Source organism: Microcaecilia unicolor, chromosome 8 (genome assembly GCF_901765095.1).
Source record: "Microcaecilia unicolor chromosome 8, aMicUni1.1, whole genome shotgun sequence".
Lineage (NCBI taxonomy): Eukaryota > Metazoa > Chordata > Amphibia > Gymnophiona > Siphonopidae > Microcaecilia > Microcaecilia unicolor.
Genome location: NC_044038.1, coordinates 70,636,756 through 70,662,202, shown reverse-complemented (window position 1 = coordinate 70,662,202; position 25,447 = coordinate 70,636,756). Strand labels below are relative to the sequence as shown.

At 43.2% G+C, this 25,447-nt stretch overlaps 1 protein-coding gene across 2 annotated transcripts in view; it reads right to left on the bottom strand.

The window, feature by feature from the left end:
- The window catches only part of POU2F2 (POU class 2 homeobox 2), a 276,734-nt gene that overhangs the window by 38,167 nt on the left and 213,120 nt on the right, over positions 1–25,447 (bottom strand). Inside the window, exons 8-16 of one of the 2 annotated variants that reach the window (XM_030211698.1) lie at positions 21,626–21,731; positions 16,895–16,986; positions 15,316–15,477; positions 14,744–14,885; positions 14,405–14,553; positions 12,896–13,072; positions 12,492–12,558; positions 11,783–11,999; positions 10,385–10,498 (exon numbers count right to left, since the gene is read on the bottom strand). In XM_030211698.1, the coding sequence (XP_030067558.1) occupies positions 10,459–10,498; positions 11,783–11,999; positions 12,492–12,558; positions 12,896–13,072; positions 14,405–14,553; positions 14,744–14,885; positions 15,316–15,477; positions 16,895–16,986; positions 21,626–21,731 (1,152 nt within the window). In that variant the 3' untranslated portion in view covers positions 10,385–10,458. Of the gene's footprint in view, positions 1–10,384; positions 10,499–11,782; positions 12,000–12,491; positions 12,559–12,895; positions 13,073–14,404; positions 14,554–14,743; positions 14,886–15,315; positions 15,478–16,894; positions 16,987–21,625; positions 21,732–25,447 lie in introns of those variants that run through there. The other variant, XM_030211699.1, reaches the window with a different exon arrangement.

Below are 25,447 nucleotides of genomic sequence, written 5' to 3'. Positions count from 1 at the left end.
CCAGGAGTCGATCAAGTTTGTTTCTCTGTACACTTTAATTTTTTCCCCGATGGATGAAAACACTCAAGTTTACAAAAATGGCATTAAAAGAAGCACATTGTACAATGAACAAGCAGGTTGTATTTTAAATACACAGATAAGCTAAACCTTGCTACCACGAGAAAGGAGAGAAAAGGGGCTCACTAACCTCAGTACAGACATAACTCAGGAATGACTACAAAAAAAGGAGAGGGGGAACCCGGGAAAAATAAAATTAACAAAATTCAATTTGAAGAAATTGGGACAGGTGCTCCTCCAGATGAAGAAAATGGAAACTGCGCCCTTCGCCCTTCCCTCCTGGAAAATTATCAGGAGGAGAAGGGGGAGGGGGAAATGGTGCTTGACTGAATACACTCTAGTGTGCAACTCAGGAGCCCCCTGTTGTCCACTGTCCTTCTGAGGGTCTTTGAAGGATAATTCTACAAAATCTGAGACCATCTGGAGGTCTTATAACTTCTCTGCTTAAGGGCTTATCAGGGTACATTCTTTCCCCTTTTATTTTTACCTTTTTGGATGGCGAGGTAAATATGCATTACAGATTTCCTCCCCTTCCCCACATTTTTAATGACACTTCCCAATTTTAGGCAAATAAAGCTGACAAATTATTTTTAATGTTTTTACAACAATGGCCAGATTCAATGAAGAAAATAGATTTTTGTACATGTTCAAAACTTCACTGAAAAGAAAAATGTTTCTCCTGGAAATGCCATTTCTGAATCTGCACAAAGACGCTTTGAATCAGAGGGTTTGCTACAACTGAAAAGGACAAGGCAGGGCAAAAGCAAGAACAGAGGCAAAAAGAATATTTTGAAAAGAATGGCACCTACAATTAACATGGATTTATGACTAGCAAAATGGTTAGGCAGGTAAAAAAAGAAAAAAAACGAACAAGCAGTTAAAAAAAATGAGCAGGCAGGTAGGCGGCAGAGGAGAAGTGTGAGTTCAAAGGCTGCTATCCATTTTCTCATTCCACTTCTTCTGTGAAAGTCTAGACAGAAAAGGGAAAGGGAAATGGGACTTGATATGCCGCCTTTCTGTGGTTTTTGCAACTACATTCAAAGCGGTTTACATAGTATATTCAGGTACTTATTTGTACCAGGGGCAATGGAGGGTTAAGTGACTTGCCCATGGCCATGCTCAGAGTCACAAGGCGCTGCAGTGGGAATCGAATTCAGTTCCCCAGGATCAAAGTCCACTGCACTAACCACTAGGCTACTCCTCCACGCCACAGAAGCGATAGTAACTAATACTCAGTTTCAGAAACAGCCATTTCCAAGAGCAAACTTTAGCTTCAAGGTTGTCAGCAGATCTTAGATGTGGGGCCTTTTGTGTGTGTGTGTGTCTATGACACTTCCACAAGTAAGGTCCCTTTGCAGAGAATAAGCCTCCAAGAGAAAGAGCCAACTCCAGCCCTGCACTGGGTCCAGAAAGTCAAAGCTACTCTAAAGAGAGTGAGGATTTTTTTTCTCCCAGTTTTTGTTCTTTAATGAACTGCTTTAATAAATGTTGACCCAGGCAATAAACTTGTAGTTTCCATAAAATGCCCATTTAGCCCTCACAATAAAATATTTAATTAAAATACTGCAGCAAATTACAACAAAAGTAGCTTGTAATTATTTGTCCATCGGCTTTGGCACAATCACAATAATTGTATTTTTTTAAAGTTTGCCAGTTGTCCCCTATTTAGGAGGGAAATTTCATCCCCCCCTCCAAAAAAAAAAAAAGAACCTGATCATTATTCCTCTTCAGTTAGTGCGATGCAGAACATTTTTGCCTTTTTCTAAGACTTTATAGTTTTGTTTCAACATTATTAAAGAAATCCCCTCCGAAATAGCAGACGAAATCTAGCAAGCCCCTTCCTTAAGAAAGTAGATTTTTTAAAGAATTCCTTCAGATCTCGCCCCCACAGGGGAACACAATGAAAATGCAATATACACATTTATAACGCCTTAAATTGTAATAGCACACCTGCAGTTGGTGCAGAAAAAGATCATGTGACCGAAGAAAAGCAGTCAACAGTAATGCACAGCTGCCCAGATAATATGGGCATCAGTTGGCACGGTGACAAACTTTTTCCATCTTTATATTTTTTTTTAAAGAAATGTCCACAAGCAAAGACAGGCTACCTCAGTCATTTGAATAGTGGAAAATTATTGACCAGGAGGGATCTTTCAAACATGGGTGCCCCTCAGTCTAGGCTGGGTCAATAGTCTCCCTTATGCGAGGTGCTGCCAGCCGGAATTTGCAAGTACAAACCTCCCCAGGACAAGATCCCTAATGAAGTTTTGGTTGTGTGTTGCAAAACACATGACTACATGGAAAACACAAAGTGGAAAAATTAAAACAAATTCAAACCCAGATGTAATACCCTCTTTAAAGAGTGCTCTATTTTCATGAACATTTTAAGATGCGCCCTCTCATACATTTCACCTCTTTTGTCTTCCCTGATGGAAGAAATTAAGGGAAAGAGAAAGAGAAATTAAAAATGTTCGGATTTTGAGATGTAAATGATGGGGGGGGGGGGGGCAGGGGAAGTGATGGGATATTTTTCTTCTTAGTCATCATCATTACACAGATACACAGAAATGGAGGGGGACAATGACAGATGTATTAAAAAAATTATTTTTTAGAGACAGTGGGGAGCTTGGTCAGGAGGAGGGAGAGGGGTTGGATAACAGGGGGAAATGCTCCTATAATTGCTAAAAACTTTATCCTGTATCTAAGACCTGGCAGCACAAAAGAAACAAGTTACAGTTACAAATAATAATCATCATCATCATTACCAGAAGCTAAAATCTTAATGACAAGTTAGTTTAAAAATATACATTTTTCTCAAACTTTGGATTGCTGAGGTCAATGTGTCACCATGCCGGGTAACTGCATTTCAAGACTTCGAGAAGGTAGCCTAGTTGCTAGGTTTATTTTATTTTGTTGTTGTTGTTGGTAAATGAAACACTCTTTGGTTTTTTTTCTCCTTTTTGTTTCCCTACGATATTTATACAAGCATTGTGAAATTCTTGTATTTTCCATTTTTCTAACGGCTTTGGATTTCAGCTGTTTATTTTTTTATTTTTATTTTTTTCCCGGAGGATTACAGTTTTTTTTGTTTTGTTTTTGTTTTTGCCATGAAGAGAGGTTGTGGGGAGGGGGGGGGGGACGGAGAGAGGGATTGGGGAAAGGAAGAGAAAGGGCAGGACCGCTCTAGATGTCTCTCTCTCTCTTTTTGGACCATGTTATAAGGAAGAGCTTGAGCTAATCCTTGGTTTACCCCATGGCATCTCTGAGATTTGTACCTACTTCTTTCATTAGAAAAATGGAAACTAACATTCATAGATACCATGGGGAATAAAACCAACTCAGCCACCTCTTAGCTTATGGAGTCATGTAATTTAATGTTGAAGAAATTAAGCTTTAAGCAGGGCTGCCAACAAGTTCCATGTCATAGGGCATTGACAGAGCCAGTCCTAATTTTACCCCACTGCATCTATGGAACTTGTTCTTCTGATTTCCCTGAAGAAAGTCCGAGACAACAAGTCCCAAAGATGCAAAGGAAGTAAAACCAGTACTGGGTTCTGTTCCCTACAACACAGAGCTTGTTAGTAACCATAGTCCCCAAGTGAACACATAGTGTTACCAGCTGAACTATCCAGGCCTGATTTTAACTTGTTTTTAATTATCTTAAGGAAATTAGGACAAAGTGGTCCCTTCTACAGGAAGTTTCCATTGGGTCATCAGAAATCTACTGTAACGTAAGAAATCCTCCAGTTTAACCAGTCCTGATAACACAGCTTTAAACATCTCAAGAATATTCCCTATCCATACCTGGAACCTAATGGGTCTTGCTCACTCTGAGAACTTTAGCAGATATTGGGCAACAAGAGAGACTTCACTCAACCTTTTCATGTGCACATGACAGTAGCATAACATGTCATATTGGGATTAATGCATTTACCTGCAGGACAGGTGCAATAGCACCTAAACATGATTCCTGCCATTACTGTACATCTAGAAACACTAGGCTCACTTCCTCTCTTTTCTGGATTTGTATTTCATTCCCCTAGTCCTCTGAATTTTCTCTTACCACTCCCCCTCCCCAGGTCTGCTTGTGTTCCTTGGTTCATCCTTTATACAGGTCTCTCCCCTGCATGCTTTCTCCTCTAGAAAGCCCTAATGGGTTCAAGTTCCAACCACTCCTCTTTTCTTCTGTCCTAAAAAGTGGTGATTCTTTTAACCATCTAAAATGTCATCAAGGCACAGGCTAGTTGCAATCCAGAGTGTGTTCTTGTAACCCTCCTGCAATCATTGGTCAATGCACTTGTGACTCCACACTCACACCCACCTCAGCTTATTGGACTTTATTTTGGTGCACAGGTGCCCTCTGTTAAAATGTCAGACAGTCCTTTCTGTGGCTGACCTCTGTGTCTGACAATGGGACCTTTGGTCAATGCACTTGTCTTTTCTCTGTGACTCCACACTCACAATCTCAGAGGGTCTTTTACTAAGGCACACTCAAGCTTTTCGCACGCACTAAAATTGTGGGTGCGCTAAACATTAGAGACGCCAATGCATTCCCATGGGCGTCTCTAACGTTTAGTGCGCCCACAATTTCAGCGTGTGCTAAAATCGTGAGCGCGCCTTAGTAAAAGACTCCCTCAGTTTACTGGACTGTTTTGGTGCACTCTATTAAAATGTCATCGGAAGCTCCTTTCTGGAGCTGATCTCAGCTAGGGCTACTGTGCGACATGACTAGCTGCAAAAAATGCATCCAGGCCTTTGAATTCCATTTTCTCTCCATGGTGAGTGCATTTTAAATACCTAAACTGAACTATGAGCTTGGGCTAAGAGAACTGTTTTCCACAAGGTCAGAGTGATGTTCATTTCCAAGGAGTGAGTGTCTCCATCACCATGAACTGACTTAAAAAAAAATCTGAACAGACCTAAGAGAAATAGTTCATTTCCATGAGAGAGAGAGAGAAAGAGTGCGAGAGAGAAGGCTGGGGGAGAAAGAAGGTGGAACAGAAATGGGTGCAGGGGAAGTGGGGGAAGGAGAGCGGGTACAGGCAGGGAATGGAGTTGGTACATGCTAGATTCAGGATTTTTCCCTCCAGCCTCGTCTTTGGTTGCAGTATTTAAACAATAATGACATGATAAGAGAACCGTGTGGTTTGTACAGAATACATTTTCAGTCGGTTCTAAAGTTTGCGGTACAAAATGAACAAACATCAACAACAAAAATCTTCCAACATCAAAGTACAACAGCAATAAGGAACAAAAGAAAAGAAAAACAAAAGCCGTTTCCGACGAGTAAGGAAGAAAGCTAGGACTCTACCTTTGGCAAGAATATTCTACTTTTTTCTTATTTCATTTCTGTGCCTCTCTCCCCATCTCCCTCATTACACACCACACCCCTAATTCCAATCCTCTAGCCCTCCCTGTGCCCCACCTACCTCTGCTTGTTTCCTACAATTTTGGCATTACTAACAGGGAACAGAGGTCCCCACTCAGAGACAGAGGCCACTGGGGAAGGAAAAGGATGGTGGAAAAGGAATTGGTAGTAAAATGGGGGAGAGGAGCCTCACCCATCCTTGTCACATCTACCACAAGCAGCTCCCCCCAGGGGCTAGTGAATCAGACAGCAGCACAGTGTGGTATACTGGCTCTGTGTTTGTCAGGGTAGGGGGTGGTCAAGCATCTTGTCCACCATCTTGTTTATTCCCTCCTCCTCAGGAGAAAACAATTTACGGAAGGGAGGGCCCCGCAGGTGAAAGGGATGTCCTGCTCTTCTCACCACGTGCCCTGCTGGGAGTCAAAAAATAACTTAACTAGGACTGTGCCCAGAATGTACTGGAAGGTGGGAGCAGAATCAGGTGACCAGGAATGGATAGCTAATCCACCCAGTACCCAGAGACAACACTGGCCATGAACTATTTCCACCCCACCACATGTCAAACCCAAGCTCAAGCCTGAAGCTCTGCCATTTTTACACATTAGCTTCCATCTGATGAAAACAGTACTTGGGGAGAGGGGTGTTTAGTAAATTGCAGTACAGCCAGAGAAATGGTACTAAATCACCACCCTGGTTCTTGCCAGGATGGCCCCACTGTGACCATTCTGCTGACACTTGTCCCCTTAAAGCATTTTATTCCTCTTTTTCGTATTTGGTTTAATCATTAAAGTCTGAGGTATTTAAACGGACTATCTCCCCGAACCTTCGTGGTGGGGTCTGTAATGCAACAGCATGAGAGCCTAAAGGGGTGGGATTGTGGCTCTGTCCCTGGTCAGCCCAAAGACAAGCCCCCACAGGCTCACCCGAGAGGAGCCTGTATTTTAATATTTGGTTTTACAGCTGGTTAAAGCTTTTCATTATTATTGGTTTTGGAAGGGTGTAGGAGGGCAGACAGAGAAGGATTATTTTCTCTAATCACAGAAAAGTGTGGGTCTGAGATGCAGACAGCTGTGTGCATGCAGTGTCAAAATGTGTATATGCTGGGAGAGGAGGTGCCTGCTCTGACCTCCTGGCTCAGATCTGCTCAGTTTAAGTAAGGTGATTAAAAAAAATAAGTGGTAAGCGAGACCGTTTTAATGGACAGAAAGGTTCCATGCTCCTTTTATCTGATCAGTGCAAAAATCACTGACTTCATGAAGTGAACCCCCCCCCCCCCCCCCCCCACCGAGAGCTGCTCACAAATGCAGAGTTAGTCTAGGGAACAGATCTCACCTACAGGTTGTTTGAAACAGCACAACTGCGAACCCACAGATGCAATAATGCAAAGGTAGGACCAGCTTTGTTCATTTTCCTTTGGAGGCTTTTGCACACAGTCAGGGATTGATTTATGAGGAGGGAGATCTTACTACACGTGAAGTTCCATTTTCGCATAGGGCCTCGAAACAGGAAATGAAAAAACAGGTTGGGAAGCTCACAATTCCCAGAGTATTTTATAAAAGCTCTGGTGAACACAGAGTCCTTTGTAAAGTAGGTACAAGGATGCCGGCAAACACAGAGGTATTCTCAGGCACACATCGCGGGAGCATCGACTTCACAAAGAAACATGTTTAAAAAAAAAAAAAAAGAGCAGCAGGATATGGGGCTTTACATGTGCAAATGCCACTTTTGCAACACATACATGTATTTCCCAGCACTTATATTCATTCAGTGCCAGATTGCACAGGAGTGTACATAAAATAGGAGCCAAAAAATTAAGGAGCTGAGTGAAAAACGTTTTTTTTTCCAATTTTTGAGGTGGCATTACATACTGCAAAGGCAGGTACAATTGTACCAGAAACCCCAAGGCCCTAAAGAGCAGGTTATTTGCACTTGCCTCCAAGCAGATATAAATGCCATTGGGGAACTTTAAAAAAAAATATATATATTTTTTTTTTTTGCATTGCCCACATCACTTTGAACTTGCACATCCTGCAGCAGCAATTCAGTGTGTAAACTGCCTCAATCTAAAATCATTACACACGTGCAATCTATTTGTGTAAATTCAGAATTGCTGTGCAAAGCTTTTAAAATAATCTCTATTATGTTTGCCCTAAAACAAACGTACTTGTAAAGAACATCTCCCCAATCCCTGCCCCTGCGACATTGCAATGAAACATCCCTGACTTGAGATTCAATTTCCTTTGATATGTAAAAATGTTAAATTTTGATTATTTTATTTTTATAACTTGGCTTGCAGATCATACAGATTTGAGTCAGGAGCTACAAAGCAACTACTGTGTGAAAATGATTGGTTAACTTTCATCACTGGCAGGGAGGAAGAGGAGATGAGAGACAATGAGAACACACATGTTCAGCCTCCGTTCCTCACTGGCCAGAACAAGGAAGGAGACCTAAGACATGACACAGCCGCTGGCTTGCCCCTTCTCTGTCTGCCCATTTCCCAAGCACCCCTCCCCCTGTTTAGAAACACAGCAAGATTCCCCAACAGAGAGCCCCCTGCCATACCCACCACGAGGCGGTTACCAGGGAGAGATAGTTTCATTTTTGGTCTAGAATCAATAGCTTTTTTATTTTTTGGTTCTTGAAATTTTTTTCTTGTTTTTATATATATTTTTTTTGTCTTTTTTTGTTTTCTTACAATAAGGAATAAATACAGAACATAGAGACATCTTTTCCCTATCGATCAAGGACCACTACAGGGTAAAACATTCCTTCTAAACCATATATTCAGGAATTGTGTGCATGCTGGGGAGGGAAGGGAGGAGCATGATGTACATATAGATACACCCCCTCCCAACTCCCACCCGCCTCCATTTCAAGACTTCCACCTTTATATACCTCTTTACTTAATTCCTCTTTCCCACACTTGCACACAGCATCAGTCAGGTAACAGCAAACCAATGAACAACTAACTTTAAAAGTCCTTTCCACCTGCAATGCAATCTTCTTTTTCTTCTTCTTTCTTTCTTCGTTTCCTGAAATCTAAGTTTCACAGTATATTCTCTCAACCACCTGAAAATCTAACACGATTTAAGCAAATAGGCTAAAATGAGGTCAATATTCCTTTAAGAAAGGTCAAAGTTCAAGGTCTCCCAAACTTCCCCATCATCACTTAACTTTTGATGTTCAATTTTTAAGGGGTTTTTCTGTATTTTTCCCATGGCTAAAGCATCCTTTCTCTGCAAAAGCAAGACTTTGGTTCAGAAAGAGAGAGAGATAGAGAGAGAGAGAGGAGAGGAAAGTGAGACAGAGAAATTTAAAAATAAACAAAAAAATTAGAACATTTCAAGCAGCCCACTTAAAGCTTTCGAGACTTGAGGTAAGGGCAAACTCCTGGGCCAGTTGGATATTTTAGACTTTCTTTTTGGTTTTCTTTCAGAAGGTTTCCCTTCCCTCATAGCTTGGTTCTTCTTCATTGTCTTCTGAAAAAAACTTATTAATGAGGTATTTTGTAGGCAGAGAAAACTCAACATCTACACCCTAAGAACATCAAACACACTCTTCTTTCAGAGTTTGGAGCTGGGTTTTCCTTTGTTCCTATTTCTTCATATGTTTTGGTTTAGTTTCTTTTTTTTGGTTAAATACTCTTTTGCCACTGTATAAACATATGGAAATCTCATCTTCCTTGCAGTGGCAGGTCCCTTTAAATTCTCCTTTCCTAGTTTTACTTTCTTCTAAGTTTTGGTTTGTAATATTCTTGGTTTTCATTTTGGAACTTACATTTTTTTTTTCATAACTCCCACTGACAGGCACTAGATCAAAGTGTGCAGAAAAAAATTTGAAAATACTTGAAATAAAAAAAAATACGAAAATTAAAAAAAAAACATTTAAACCAAAGAATATTTATAATAAAAGCCCCATGATAATAAAAATATAAAAATAAATTTTTTTCTGAGAATGTACACAAATTAAAGTTAAAAGAAATAACTACACTGTCCCTTCACATTTTCATACAAATTAAATCAAAATTAAAATAAATCTGTTCAAATAAAATAAAAGAATGATTTTTTAAGAAAAAAATACATAATGAAAGTTAAATTTTATAATAAAGTGGAGTCAGACCCAAAGCATATCCCCCAAATACCTGAACAGAAACAACAAAAAATATATATACAAATATATAATAATAATAATAATAATAATAATGAATAATAATTATAATAATAAAAACATCTGGGAAGGCAAGGGTTAAAAAAAACTCTTTGAAAGAAACATTTAGATAAAAGCTGGAAATATAAAAGTCAGTTTTGTTTTTGTGTTTGTGTCTGTCTGTGGGTGTACAGGTGGAGGTGTCTGTGTGTTGGTGGGGTGTGTTTGGAAACTTTGGATGTAGCTTTGGAGTTCTGGCACTGGGTACCTCTTCTAGCACCCAAATTTGTGTCTGTGGTTTGATCTTTTTGGTTTTTCTTCTATTTCTCATTTTCTGATGCCTCTGCTGAGAATAAACAGAGAATACAATGTTTGTTCGTTTTTTTAATTTGAAGGGAGTATACTTGGCTCTGGTGCCAGTTTGGTTGATTTGGGTTTTTTTTTGGTACGGAGTTTGTGTTTCTTCTTTGCTGTTGTCCCTTCCTTTTGGTTTGTTTTTCCCTCTCTTTCTGTTGTTTATGATGACCCTCTCTTCTTGTTTTTCGGGCATCATGTGTCCTCCTCTTCCCACTGCGCCTGGAGAGAGATGGACGGAGGGCGGAGCTCACTCAGGTTTGGTACCTGCATCCAAGATGCCCTGCACTGGGACAGGCGTTGCCTCACAGGAGGAGGAGAAGGAAGAGGAAGAAGAGGAGGAGGAGGAGGAAGAGAGGCTCGGAGACTTGGCGGTGATAGAGGCTGCCACAGCTGCGGACACAAGGCCAACACCAGGGCTGGTGCCAATCAGAGGCAGTCCCGCCTGGTTCAGGAAGAGAGATGAAGTGACGATGCTCTGGGTGCCAGCGTTGCAGGTGGCCGTACCCAAGACCAGGCTCCCTCCGGCATCAAGGCTGGTAAGGGGCAGGGTCCCACCAGTGGCCAATGCTGGGAAGCATAAAGAAATAGAGGGGACAAGAGACAGAAAGGGAAAAAAAGGGGAGAACAAGGGAAAAGTCAATGGGGAGGTTGAGAGGGAAAAGGTGGGAGAAAGATGGAGAAAAGAGAGAGATTGTAACTAACAACTCAATTCTACAGGATATTTCTAGCTTTTCTCCATCCTGCCCCCCAAAAGAATCATAAGCTTGTAGTCTAAGGCTAGGTCATATATCCCAGAATCCATCAGGACCTAATTCCAAGTGCTTCCTCTTTTTGACTGGAGTCTCCTTGTTACTATCAGGGAAAACTCTTTCTGAAAAGTTTTTTTTAATCTGCCTAGCTCCTCACCCTTAATCTATCCCTCCAAAGGAAACCACAAACTGGAAAATTTTGATTCCCTCCCCCCCCCCCCCCCAAAAAAAAATGAATCATTGCTATGTTCCTCCAAGGTAAACAACGTGGAACAGTCTGGTACCTTCTTGTCACCCTCTCCCTCTAAAGAGGAGATGGAACTGCCCAGAATCCTTCTACCCCAGTCCCCCAAAGAACTGAAAATGTCCCTATGAGGCTGAAATGCAAGTCCAATTTGTGCTTTACTTGCCTATTGCTAGTGATGAGTCAGACAAGCATGAATGAGAAGGGTAAAGGGAAGTCAAGGGCTCCAGACATAGGATATGAGTGAAGGCCCCAGCCCTGACTCCCAGCTCCCACACACACAGAAATGGCTCATGGGTGCATGGGATGGAGGACAGATGGGGCAAGGTCTTCACACCAACCTTGAATGGTGGCCAGTGGGTTCTTAGCCATGAGAGTGGGGTTTAACCCTGCGCTCACCCCCAGCATTGTGCCCCTGAAAAAATCAAAACCATACCACAAACCAATCAGAGCCAAGCAGTGAAAGCAACAGCAGTTAGAGAGGGGACACAAAGGCAAGCATAGCAGAAAATACATGCCCCATTCTCCCAAAGGAAGTCCCCCCTCCCATCCCTGCCGAGGGTCAAATCTTCGAACTCCTCCTCTTCAATTCACCCAACCCTACCTAAAGAAGGCATACTCAAAAATGCTCCTCCTCTTTTCCCAGACCTTTCAGATGAACAGTTTCATAACCCAACATCTCCCCCCCCCCCCAAAAAAAAACAAACAAACAAACAAACACTTTTAAGCAGAAAAGTCATCCAGTTTACCACCCCACATAGGAACATCCTGCTCTGGACAGATTGAAAGAAAGGAATGAAGCATCTTAGCAGACAGAACTGCTATTCCAGACAAGCAAACATGTCTTCTGCTACTTACCCCGTGCTGGGATTCAGCCCTGAGAAGCCAATGGCTGAGTGGCTGTGGCTCTGGCTGCTGTGGCTGCTGCTGCTGTTGCTGCTCTGGGGACTGGGGTTTGTGCTGTTGTTTGGGGGTGGGGTAACTGAGGGGATGGAGTTCAATAAAGGAATCCCACCTCCTCCCCCTGCCGTTCTGCTTGGAGCCATGGACCCCATAGCTGAAGATAAGGTAGTAACTGCATGAAAAAAGAAACAAGAACTAAATTGAGCTTCATTCAATGACGTCACCTCACATTCTAGCCAATATGGCTGCTCCCTAGAAAGGAAATGCTTAAAGAGCTACAGTACTCTGGAGGAGTAGCCTAATTGTTAGTGCAGTGGGCTGAGAACCTGGGGAACTGGGCTTGATTCTCACTCCAGCTCCTTGTGACCCTGGGCAAGTCACTTAACCTCCATTGCCCAAGGTACAAAAAAAAAAACATCAAACTTATTGTGAGCCCACTAGGGACAGAGCAAGTACCTGCATATAATATATGTAAACTGCTTTGATTGTGCCCATAGAAAGGTGATATATCAAATCCATGACTCTTTATCCTTTACCCTCTAGTGTTACAATACAGGGGTGAGAGTGGAACAGGGCTCAGGGATGTGACGGATATCCTTTAGTATTACAGTACAGGGGTGAGAGGGGAGTAGTACAGGATTGAACAGAGAAGACCATGACAGACCTGTTGTGCTGAGACTGCTGGAAGCCTGGGAGTTTGTTAGAGTTACTCCTGTCCCTTGATTTGTCACCTATAGAATAGATTTATGAAAAGAAAATGAGATTTTACACTTCATTCCAAATGCAGTCTTCCAAATTCCAGCACAATTGCAAAAAATCTAGCACAGGCATCTACTAGCCAATCACAAGAAAGTGATCACATAGAGGAATTTTCAGACAGAGCTGGTGTTGGAACTCAGGCATCCTGACTGCCAGCCGAGCAAGGGACAAGAAAGAGAAACTGAAACTAGCTGCCAAAGTGCATGGCCTCCACCAAACATGGAATCCTTTCTAAAACTTCAGATAAAGGACCTGCTGGGGCTTACGGTGTTAAGGTATTACTGCAAGGAAGAGGATACCTCTACATACCAAGTGGGAGCTGTAGATGCCTGGCTTTGGCTGGCTGGGCAGCAGTGGCGCACTGCTGCAGGGGTTAATCCTCTTCTCCTTCTGCCGACGATTACAGAACCAGACGCGTATCACCTCCTTCTCCATGTTCAGCTGCTCGGCAATCAGCAGGATTTCCTCTGAAGTAGGTTTCTGATTCTGAGGGGCCCAGGAGAAAGCAGAAAAGGCACAGTTATAAAGTTTTGCACAGTGCTGGAGAAGCCCTGGGTCCGCTTGCCCATACTCAGATAAGCAGCAACTATGAGGAGAATAATATTAATGATGATATTCTTGTATGGTACACTGTGCCTAGAGAGATCCAGTTCTCCCAGGAGAGGGGGCTGTGAGACAGGTTACAGAGCAGTGATGCCCATCTCGTCAGGTCCGTGAGACATACCATGCTGGAAAAAACCAATACTCCATCAAGCTCAATATCCTCTAACAGTGGTCCATCCAAGTCACTTGAGGGTCCTTTTACTAAGGTGCGTTGAAAAATGGCCAATGCTCCCCCCCCCCCCCCCCCCCCCGAAAATGGACTTGCTGCAAAATGAAAACTGCCGTGTGTCCATTTTGGGTCTGAGGCCTTACCGCAAGCCATTGACCTAACGGTAAGGTCCTACGCAGTAACCAGGCGGTAATGGTCTACACATGTCAAATGACACTTGACGTGCGTAGATGCTGCGTACCAGAAAATAAAAAATATTTTGCGTACGCGTGCCAAAATTGAAAATACCGCAAGGGCCACGCGGTAACTCCAAATTTGGTGCGTGTTGGGTGTACTTAAGTGCTTACGTGGCTTAGTTAAAGGGCCCCTTGGAGATTCCCAGTACATCTTAATGGGGAAAATCTCTTCTCTCCCTCTTGCTCATCCGTAGAAGTGGTGACTCCCAATCTACCTGGCTAATGAACCCATCCAAGCCTTTTAAACCCAGCTCTGCTAAAAACAATGGCCATATCATCTAAAAACAGATATCCACTGCTTCTTTGTTCAATTAAAAAAAAAAAAACAACAACAACAACACTTTCCTTTGCTTTAAATCTGATACCTAGCCAGTATTATGGCATGTTCCCTAGTTCTAGTTCCATTTGAAATTAAACAATCATTTCCTATTGTTCCACACTACTCATAATCAACACTCCCTTCTCTTCTCTCATTTATAACCCCTCCTTCACATCCCACAGGCTCTCCATCATCTCACTCAAAGCTCATTCTCCCCCCACCACCCGTGTTCCATCCAACCCCCTCCCAACTCAGTAATCCCCAGTCAAAAAAGCACCTCCTCTCTCCTTTCTCTCTTTCCTGTCCATTTCTTCTCTTTCTTCTGTTTTTGCTCTCCTCTCCCTCCTGTTCCTGGCTGTCAATCCCTTCCTTCCTCTGACTTTTTAATGATTCCATTAGAGAGACAAGCAATGCACATAATATCACCGGCCCCACAGTACAAGTTCGTAGTCCCCCTCACAGGCCTGCAGAGCCTGACAGTGACCTCTCACCGCGATGAAGCTCTTTTCCAGGGCGAATCTAACATTGGTCTCAATACTGGTGCGCTTCTTTCTCCGGCGTCCTGGCATCCCATCAAACCCCAGGTTGGGGCTGCTCAGCTGATTGGGACTGGGCAGAGTAGTATCTACTGACATGGTCTCTGTGGTCATCCCAGAGGGAAGAAGAAAAGGGAAAGAGATGGAGACATTAACGGACATCTCACACAATTCCTACCAGTACTGCAGGAATCCATTAATCTCTAAACATATTCCCCATCTCAGAGAAAAACAGCTCTCTTAGATTCACACATCAGCCTCATCTCAGGAAGATTTAGGTCCCCCTCAGCTCACCTGCATCATTCAGCCACTTCTCCAGCAATGGTTTTAGCTTGCACATGTTTTTGAAGCTCAGGTTTAGCGCCTCAAAGCGAGAGATGGTCGTCTGGCTGAAATCATTCCCGTACAACTTCCCCATGGCCAGCCCCACATCACCCTGAAAGGAGGGGGAAAAGAAGCAACTTCAGTCGCATTCCTCCTTATCTGAATGAAGATGAGCTCTGGGATACTCTTCCTCCCTAGTGTCCATCACCTGCTCTCTTTCTTGGATGAAATTTCATGTAGGGGTTCCTGCTCCCACATTTATTGAAGCTGAACTCAAGGTCTCTCCCTCAGCCTCAATTGGTTCATTTACCAGAGTGAAGAGGAGTCTGCATTTCCCTGTGCTGCCCACCATTTTACATGAGCTCTGAGATCCCACTACATGCCTCCCTATCCACCTATCCTATTCAGTCCTATGATACTAAGAAGTCCTGTCCCCTTTGCCGAGCCACATCAAGCTCAGGAGGACCTGTGAACCCCATATACCTCCTTTTCTGTGTGAAACCAAGCTTTCAGTTACCTGCATCCCCCCCATCCCTCTTTACCTGCGTGAATCCTAGCTTGATTCTGCGCTGCTTGAATGTTCGGGCAAACTGCTCAAGCTCCTCCAGGTCACTGGGTTCCTCAGGGTGAGAGGCTGTGTCCAAGCACTTGGTCGGCTGGGAGTGGGAGAGGTGAGATTCAGGGAGCCCTGGTCTGGTTACCACCTGCAGTCATGAACCAGAGCAAAGGGTCTCAGCAGCCCAGCCCCAAAACAAAACCTTGTTTTATCCTACAGCACTCCAGTCAAAGTTCTTCCCATCTCCCAAAACTAACGTCCCAGCCAGACAATTGAAAAGAGAGAAACAGGAGGGTAGCAGTGTTGAGGGGCAGTAAAATAACTTGTGTGGGGGTGGATGGGGGGGTTCTATCTGGATGAGTTTTGGCTTTGAGGGGCTGAAAAACAGTAGCAGGAGAAAATGGATAGTATAGTTGATTGCTATAGACCAGTTGTTCTCAATCAGTGTGTCACATATCTCGTTTGTGCCTTCTTTAACAATCCTGTGTGTTGCAGGTTGAGAGAGCTGAGAACAAGGAAGTTGGGTACTAGAAATCTCCATTACTTGTCCCTAGTTCGATCACCAGCCCCAATTGGAAATGTTGCTGGTCTCTGGACCATCCCTCTCCGCCACCCTGGCATCATACAAATCCCGGTGTTCTATATTTTCTTTGCATTATTAATAGCAAAAGGAGATAATATGTATGGTTTTGTCTTTCTTCAGCTGCAACTTGTACTATTCAGCATGTCACACACATGAACATTATCTATCAGGTGTATCACAACAGAAGGAAGGTTGAGAACCACTGCTATAGACCACAGGTTTCCAACACATGGTACGCAAGACATGAGCAGGGGTTACCCAACACTCAGTGCCCAACTGCTGTCTTCCTCTTCCTGCTGTCACTTGCTCACCTGCAAGGCCGCTGATTTCCTGTGTCTGCAGCAGTAACAGGAAATAGAAACTGCCTCCTTCCCCTCCCTGCCACCTATCCGTTCCTTCGCCCGCTGCCTCCCTGACTCTATGGCTGCATGCTGCAAGCAAACCGAAATGAGGTGCAGGGCCATAGCCTTGTGCACTCCGCTGGTGACTCTGGTCAGTCCTGGCCCTTCAAAATAGGAAGTTACATAGGGGGTAAGAATGACAAGAGTCGCCAGTGGCGCACATAAGGCTCTGGCCCTTCGCCTAGTTTTGATTTGCTTGCAGCGTGCAGCCACAGAGTCAGGGAGGTGGAGGGTGAGGGAACAGGAAGATGGTGGTGGTAGAGGGGGGGGTGGGGCAAGGAGACAGTTTCTGTTTCTTGGTGCCACTGCAGCACATAAACAAATCTTTTCCAGAGAAGGGGCAGCAGTAGAACTAGAGGACATGAACTGAGGTTGCGGGCGGGCAGAGGGGGGTTGGGAGGTCGAAATAGGAGTAATGTCAGGAAGTACTTTTTCCACAGAGACAGTGGTGGATGCCTGCAATGCCCTCCCATGGGAGGTGGTGAAGACAAAAACGGTAACAGAATTCAAAAATGCATGAAGGATTTCTATATGCAAAGATCGGAATCAAAACAAAACTGGGACTTTCTTAGCTCACTGACCTGTGCTGGGAGCCCTGCCCTGGGCTGAGCTGGTAGGAGGCTCCCTTGATTTTGCTGAGGTAGCTGAAATAGATTTGGTGTCGATAGCAAACCTGAAGGGGAGAAAAAGTGATGACTTGGGAATCAAAGATCCCTTCATATCAATATATAGGCAGAATTCTGGGAAACAAAGTTTTAACAAGTTATTTTGAAGGACAATTGCAGGTAACAAAACAACTCCATTCACTTGCTCTGAACTTACTATCTTAAGAAAAAGTGAGCTAGAAAAAAAACACATTTATTTTCATATTGTGGCCAGATGGCTCTGAACAGTCTAACCCAAGTCCTGGTTTTACTGTCTGGATGCACAACTTCATACCTCTGTTTTCTTAGATTAACAGGAACTCCAGATCCACAGATGGAGATTAGCAGCACATTTCTGTTCTGTCTCTTTAGGTGGTGACTAGCCATCCAGGACTCCCAAATCATTAGCGCATGCAGTTTATTGCACCAGGTACCAAAACATAGGAGGCGCAACTTGCAACCAGTGATTTAGGATACATTTCATCCCCAAAATATAAGCTTTCCCCAAAAAGTAATTCTTCCCTTTCTCTCAGGAGCCCAGGAGTGAAACTCTATCAAACAAGATGCCTTCCATAGATAAAGGCATGGGATGCCCCAAAATACGATGAAGATATGTGAGAATAGCCTTCCAAAAAGCTTTTATCTTCCAGTATGACCACAGACTATGTGTAAATTGGTTTGTTTGTTCCCCACACTTCAAGCAACACGCGGAGACCGCACAACCAGCCCTAAAGGTTCTACTCTGCAAACAATAAGCCCGATGAAATACACGATAGTGGCATTCCTGCAAATTTGCTTGGTAAACTAATGTAGGACTGGAGGTAAACCAGGAGAGAGTTATCAAGGTTCCCAGGGGAAGACCCAGTTCTCTGGACCAAGCTTCCTATAAAGAAGTGTATAATAAAGCAGGGAGACATTGCCACAAAAGTTTATAGAACCAGGAAACAGACAACGGACCCAGACCATCATCTTCCAGAAAGTCCCGGAATTGTGAACAGAATCACATCTGTATGTCTATAAAATCCTGCAGAAATAACACTAGACTGTGGACACTGCTTGGGAGCAGAAATAAACATTAGCACAATTTTATAAAATGTGTATGTAAATCATGACTCTGCCCAAACTCCACCCGAGAAAGTTTACTCTAAGCCTGTTTGCACCTCAAGTATCTTTAGGCATGATCTAATTCTATAAGAGGTATTACACACATGAAAAAGGTTTATAAAGTTAAGATGTTTCATTGTCGTAGGCCACTAAGTCAAAACCTGTGGCTTTCTTCTACCTCATTTCTTGTTTGAAGTGCTTTATGGTGCATTATTCCTGGTCTTTGCTGTTGTTTTATCTTCTTCCAATTCCTTCTTGTGCTCCTTTCCTTTTGTCTTCTCCCTCTTTGTTTCACTGAATCTTCTGCAGCTCTTCCTATCACTTTCATTGGTTTCCCAGTCCTCCACCTTCCTCTCTACCTCTTTGTTTCTCTCTCTATAATATCACCAAAATTCGCCCTTTCCTTTCTGAGCACACTAGAACCCTCATCCACACTCTTATCACCTCTCGCTTAGACTATTGCAACTTGCTTCTCACAGGTCTCCCACTTAGCCATCTCTCTCCTCTTCAATCTGTTCAAAATTCTGCTGCACAACTAATATTCTGCCAGTGTCGTTATGCTCATATTAGCCCTCTCTCCTCAAGTCACTTCACTGGCTTCCTATCCGTTTCCGCATAAAGTTCAAACTCCTCTTATTGACCTATAAGTGCATTCACTCTGCAGCGTCTCAGTACCTCTCCACTCTCATCTCTCCCTACATTCCTCCCCGGGAACTCCGTTCACTGGGTAAATCTCTCTTATCTGCACCCTTCTCCTCCACTGCTAACTCCAGACTCCGTTCCTTTTATCTTGCTGCACCATATGCCTGGAATAGACTTCCTGAGCCGGTACGTCAAGCTCCATCTCTGGCCGTCTTCAAATCTAAGCTAAAAGCCCACCTTTTTGATGCTGCTTTTAACTCTTAACCCTTATTCACTTTTTCAGAACCCTTATTTTATCATCCTCACTTTAATATTCCCTTATCTCTTGTTTGTCCTGTCTGTCCTAATTAGATTGCAAGCTCTGTCGAGCAGGGACTGTCTCTTCATCTTCAAGTGTACAGCGCTACGTACATCTAGTAGCGCTATAGAAATGATAAGTAGTAGTAGTAGTTTCTTTCTCATTCCTTTATCCCTCCATTACTCACCCTTTGCCTCCAGAGTCTCTCCTTTCCCTGTCAACACCTTTTTACAGTCCTCTCCATCCTTTCACCACTACTCTTCTCTCTTCCACTGCTTTTTTTGGCCTGGTATTTTTTGGGCTTTCAGCTACGAGGTTACAGTGCCTTGGACCATCGTTCACAACTCCCTGTGAATGTCTCCCCCCCTTTTTTCCCCAATTCTCCTTATTAAATTTTTACATAAACATAAGAACAGCAATTTGCTAAGAAATATCAAATTCAATCAGTTACAGTGCAATAGCTTTGTAGAGGTACTACTACTAATCATTTCTATAGTGCTACTAGATATACGCAGCACTATACACATTATATGCAGGTTATTTTTCTCTGTCCCTAGAGGGCTCTAAGTCTAATTTTTTTTTTTTTTGGTACCTGGGGCATTGGAGGGTTAAGTGACTTATCGAAGGTCAGAAGGAGCTGCAGTGGGAATTGAACCCAGCTTGCCAGGATCAAAGCCCGCTGCACTAACCATTAGGCTAGTTCTCCCAGATAAGTTGCAGCACAATCCCCTGATTCCCCTTTAACTAAAATTATTTATAATGAACTGCTCTCACTCCCATCTTAGTCAGTGTAGCAACTGTCCTTAGCCAAAGGCCAGAGACCGCAGCTCCCCCCCAGAAAGTGGCACATCTGCTCACCTGCTTATTAAATGCTATTGATGTGCAAAGGCCATGACTATGGCCCCCATAGAGGTCGCTCGAACTTCAGGTTAAATATCAGACCCATAACCAGCCCAAAATCTGAGTTCCATCAAAAATTTACTCCCACCATAGTGAGTCCTCCAGCCCCAGGCTTCTGCTGCTGCCACTGTACACGCCCCTCTCCCTTTCCCCACATACACACACAGAGACTTGACCCAGACAGGCCAGGCCAAAGAGGTTTAATTGACAGGAATGGCATTACGTGACAAGGCTGAAGCTGTAGCTGCCATCTTGATACACTCAAAGCAGAGCAAAGTATTGGTCCACACCAAGCCTCACATAGGAAGTCCTTATTTCTAAGGAGTGTTTGATATTGTTTTGAGTGACTTAATATGGCAGCAAGCTCCACCTACTGGCTTCAGGTCAGATAATGGGTGAAGCATGCTCCCACTGTCTCCTGCCAATTAAACCTCATTGGGCTGTGCTGGGCCAGCCACCTGCCCTGCCCCCTGGAGGACAGTGAATGCCTCCAAGCTGGGCAGGAGCTATCCCAATTGCTCCCGCCCCCACTGGTTCCTCCATCAAAATGGCTGCCGAGAATTCCTGTGGCAGCCTCGTGAGACCAGGCTGCCACAGGAACTCTCAACAGCCATTTTAATAGAGGAACCGGTGGGGGCAGGAGCAACTGGGATAGCTCCTGCCCTGAAGAGGCCACTAGGACTCCAGGGAAGTTAAAGGTAGGACCGGGGAGGGCCTTTGAGCAGGTTGGGGGGGCTAGCTCAGCAGCACCCGCTGTCCTCTGGGGGGGGGGGGGAGAGGGCGGGTGATCGGGCCAAGTTTCTGTGGGGTGGGGTGGGGTGATGGATAGTGGTGGGGCCCTGCCCGGCCTAGTGCATCCTTGGATGCACTGAGCAGGACTTCCCTACCCTTCAGACTGCTGGCCCAGGTGACCACCTAGTCTGTTTAATGCACGAGACAAATTTGCATACAAATGGCAGGCAGCGCATGTAAATTTAACTCCTGCATATTCATTGTGGATATCTTGAAAACTAGCTTAGCTTGGTGGGTCCCGAGGACTGGGTTGAGAAGACCTGGTTTATTGGTACCCCAGCCCTGTTGCCTCTAATTCTCTATATCAATGGTTCTCAACCCATTCCTCAGGACACACCCAGCCAGTCAGGTTTTCAGAATATCCACAACAAATATGCATGAAATAGATCTGCATACAATGGAGGCAGAGCATGCAAATTTATGTCCTGCATATTCATTGTGGATATCCTGAAAACCTAACTGGCTAGGTGTGCCCTGGGTTGAGAACAACTGCCCTATCCTCATCCATTCCCTTCACTTGTCCCCTTCCTCTCCATCTTTACCACCTCAACTCACCACCTTCTGCTTATGCTTTGCACTTTGTGCTGATATCTTTATCAAACCTTGCAGAGCTGCACTTCCTCCCTGTGCTTATCTTGTACATCACAGATCAGCACAGACAGAGCATACCACAAAAATGCTTCAGGGAGGATAGGTAGAGAAGGGGCTCATAAAAGTAACGGGGAGGAATGGAGGACACAGGGGAAGAGCAAGGAGAGGAAGAAAGGCGACTCAGAAGAGAAGAAGAGACCCCTAACATGTGCACTCCTCATATGCACCTTTTCCATGTATTCCCAAGAGGCTCACCAATGCAAAACACTCCCCTCCGCCATCACCCCCCTCCCTCAACACACACATATAGTCCCTTACCATATTCCCCCTCTGGAGCTTACCTTGCTGTCCTTGCTGTGCCTGAGGCAGCAGGAACTGAGCAGGTGACTGGAGATGGTGTCCTGGCACCAAGACCAGTTGTTGGAGCTGAAGCAGCTGCTGGATATCCTAGTATAAAAAAAAGGAATGAGAAAAGGAGAAACATCAGAAGAACCCTCCAAATTTTGGGGAGGAGTTTCTAGACATTTCAGTTTAAGTGAAACATCTCCCTCCATCAGTTTCATTCAATCAGCTCAAAATGTCAGAGTCTGATGTTCCTCAGGCATTCAGAGGCTGGCTACCTTATACTGTAACATAGTAGATGACGGCAGAAAAAGACCTGCACGGTCCATCCAGTTTGCCCAACAATATAACTCATATGTGCTACTTTTTGTGTATACCTTACCTTGATTTGTATCTGTCTTTTTCAGGGCACAGACGTAGAAGTTTGCCCTGCACTTGCCCCGCCTCCCAACCACCAGCCCCGCCTCTCACCCTGTACATTTTTAATATTGAAAACTGAGGTAATATTTTTAACATAAAAGTAGCTGTGAATGTGTTTGGCTGTTCCTACCAACCTGGTTTACAAAGGCTTTCTTCCCCCCATTCTTTGTCTATTTAGGGCTTAGTGACTGACATTTTAAAAATGTATTTCTTGTGAAAAGCATGTGCCTGCAATTCTTCAAAATATCCACCAGATGTCAACCTAGCAACAGAAACAAGCCAGCAATTCTTGAGCAGAATCTCTCTTTTAATTCTGTCAAAAGTGAAAATATAAACACAGTTTCTCACTGATTTGTTTCTAATTGATGAGCAACAATATAAGTATGTAAAATTCCTGAAAGGTTACACTCCTATATTTATGAACCTAATTCGTTAGCATTACTGTGCCATTTTCAGCCCTTCCCCCACACCTCTTCTCCTTATGCAAGTGTCACCTTAAAACATGTAACGCATGAATACAGCACAGACCCAGCAAAAGAGCAGATCTCCATCAGAGCCTCTGCAGGCATCACACTGATACACAAAACATGAATACAGCACAGACAACTGAAGAGATTTCAATAGAGCCCCCTCTGCACACATCACACTGATTCACAAAGCATGAATACAGCACAGCCACAGCAAAAGAGTAGATCTCCATCAGAGCCCTCTGCAAACATCACAATAATACACAAAGCATTTTTTAAAATATTTATAAATGTATATGCCACACAATATGCCACTCTTGGCAGCTTAGAAAACTACAGACTTAAAAGAAAAAAACCATTATTAAGCCAAGCAACTATATTCAACAGTCATGAAACATTGACTAAAATAACTAAACAAAATAATACATAAATTACTACAATAGTTAAATTACAAGTAATTAAAGCAAATGATACTGAATCTCATACTATAAACATTTTTTCATCAGAATCATGTAATTTCTTCTCCATATGCCTCTCTGATGCCCTGATGCTCAAAATGCTGGTGCTTTTCCAAACAGAGCCGGAGTTTTACCGCTGGATCAGTGCAGAAAAACAACTCCCTCATGCTCAACGCTAATGAGATGCAAATTTAAGCACGGTCACAGCATTGAGCATAAGGGAGTTTTGGGGGCATTAAGGGGAGAATGGTGCCTGGCGCATGTGCACAAAAGTTGTGCTTTAAGACTGAAAAATCTTTAAACTGAAAGGAAAGGGTACTATGGTTGCTGCATTTGTAAATGCTCCTGAAGAAGCCTCTGTGAAACGGTGACGCGCTGTAGAGAGAGGCAGAACTTAAAATCGATAAGTACCGGATACTAATAAATTAATATGAAAAAAGATAGCAAAAGAAAAGATAATAAAAATGGTTAGATAAAATATTAGAGGTAGGTTTTTTAGGGTTAATGAAGAAGTTAGTAGTCATTGGTCCTGAGACATGACAGGCATCACTGAAGCCCTTTAGTCCTCCTTTTATAATTTAGCTAAACTTTGATTATCTCTCCCCAGCTCTCTCATTTGGGATTCAAGGCGAGTTACATAAAATAGAACTAGATACTGATACAAAACATCAGGAATTACAAAAATAGAAAAATATTTATTAAAGGTTAATAAATAAAACGAAAAGAAAACAAATTAAGGCGATATATTTTTATTGGAGTAAATACATTTTTTTGACTTGCCGATGAGCTTGATTTTGTTAATCTTGTATCTACCCTCATGATGAAGTGTTTTTGTGAAACATGATCATGATGAGGAGTACAGAAGGAGAATGTACTGGTTTGTATATTAATTGCTAGTTCTGTGCACTGGATTATTATTTGAACACTTTGGTCTGGCGAGCTAACACCTCCCTGCCTGCGATCTTTTGGAGTCTGCTTCATCTGTTACAGATACGTTTTTTTCTTGAATTTTTCATAACTTTGGACTGTTTACTTGGTAGGGTTATATGGTACAATGACTGAACTAGTGATTGCCAGGTGGTAGTGTTAGTCATGAGATATCACAATTCTGTTTTTGAGAACCATTTTCATTTCATTTTTATTTATTTTGAATATTACATGTTTTCTTATGTAATGGTTCTTTTTTTTTCCTTGCTTAAATTTGAACCATTATTAGGTGTCCCACCAAAAAAAAAAAAAAAAAAACAGATAGGCAAATCTTTTTAGACTTCCATTAAACACAAGATTTCTGTTACAGTGCTTCTGGCCACATAGCCAACAGAAAGATGCTAGACTGGAATGCTGGGACTGACTGGGAGACAAATGTTAAAATACCAGCATATATTTCCAGAATACTGCAAATACTGTTCTATTTAGTACATTAGTTTGATTTTTTGGCACATACTTCTGGGACTGTATTCAGTGTAGATGATACCATAAGCAAGAGGTATATTGGGGGGGGGGAGGGGAAGGGGGATGTCAGCTAGTGTAGTTGCACCAGAACCACACAGTGAAGGACTCCTTTCTTGCTGTGTTCAAAGGTGCCCCACTGTCCCCTTTACTGCTGACAAAGGTGTTGTTCCATTCCACCCCACCTGTCACCTTAGCCCCATCTCACTTTAGTCTACCCAAACAGCAAGGTCAGTGACTGCCTATGCAGCACACCCTCTAACTTAAATAAGATATGAAAAACAGGTCTAACTCTGCACATAATTTGCCTTCAGTTTAGCCACCCATCTCTTTATCACAATTGACACTGTACTACCCATCTTGTACCCATCTATATATTTGCTCATAGCCCTCTGGTTACACAGTAAGATGTTTCATTGTTTTTTGGAATAACATGAGCATCATGTCTGTTATTCGCATGTTCTAATGCTTGATTTTTAGATGTTTCTTTGATATTATACTGATGGTTCTAGGTCAGGTCCCACCTGGACAGTTACCATCCACCATTCCCATCTGGACAATTCCCACCACACCAGGGAGGACAATTCCCACCCATAACCCCCAAAACACACTAGGACAAATAATCTCCCTCCCTTTTCTCTTTCGTATCGTTTGGGGAGCCAGTACACCCTCAACCCCCCCCCCCCCCCCCCCACACACACACACACTAGGCTTGAACCTAATTCACATTTAATCTGGGATACAAATGTCATAAATAATTAAATAAATACATAGATAAATGCAAAGTGCAGTTTATGGGGGAGGGGGCAATGCTTCCCTACACACATCCCCAAACTAGGTTTCAACCTAGTTCAGTCCCTCATAATGTCACACTGATTACAATTTATAACAAATTACTACTCTACCTATGAAAACTTATTCTATTATTATACTCCTCTGTGGACATCTGTATGCTGCTCTAACCTCGTTTCAGATGCTATTAAGCACCGCCAGGACTTATAGGACCCAATACAAGAAAGAAGCTACA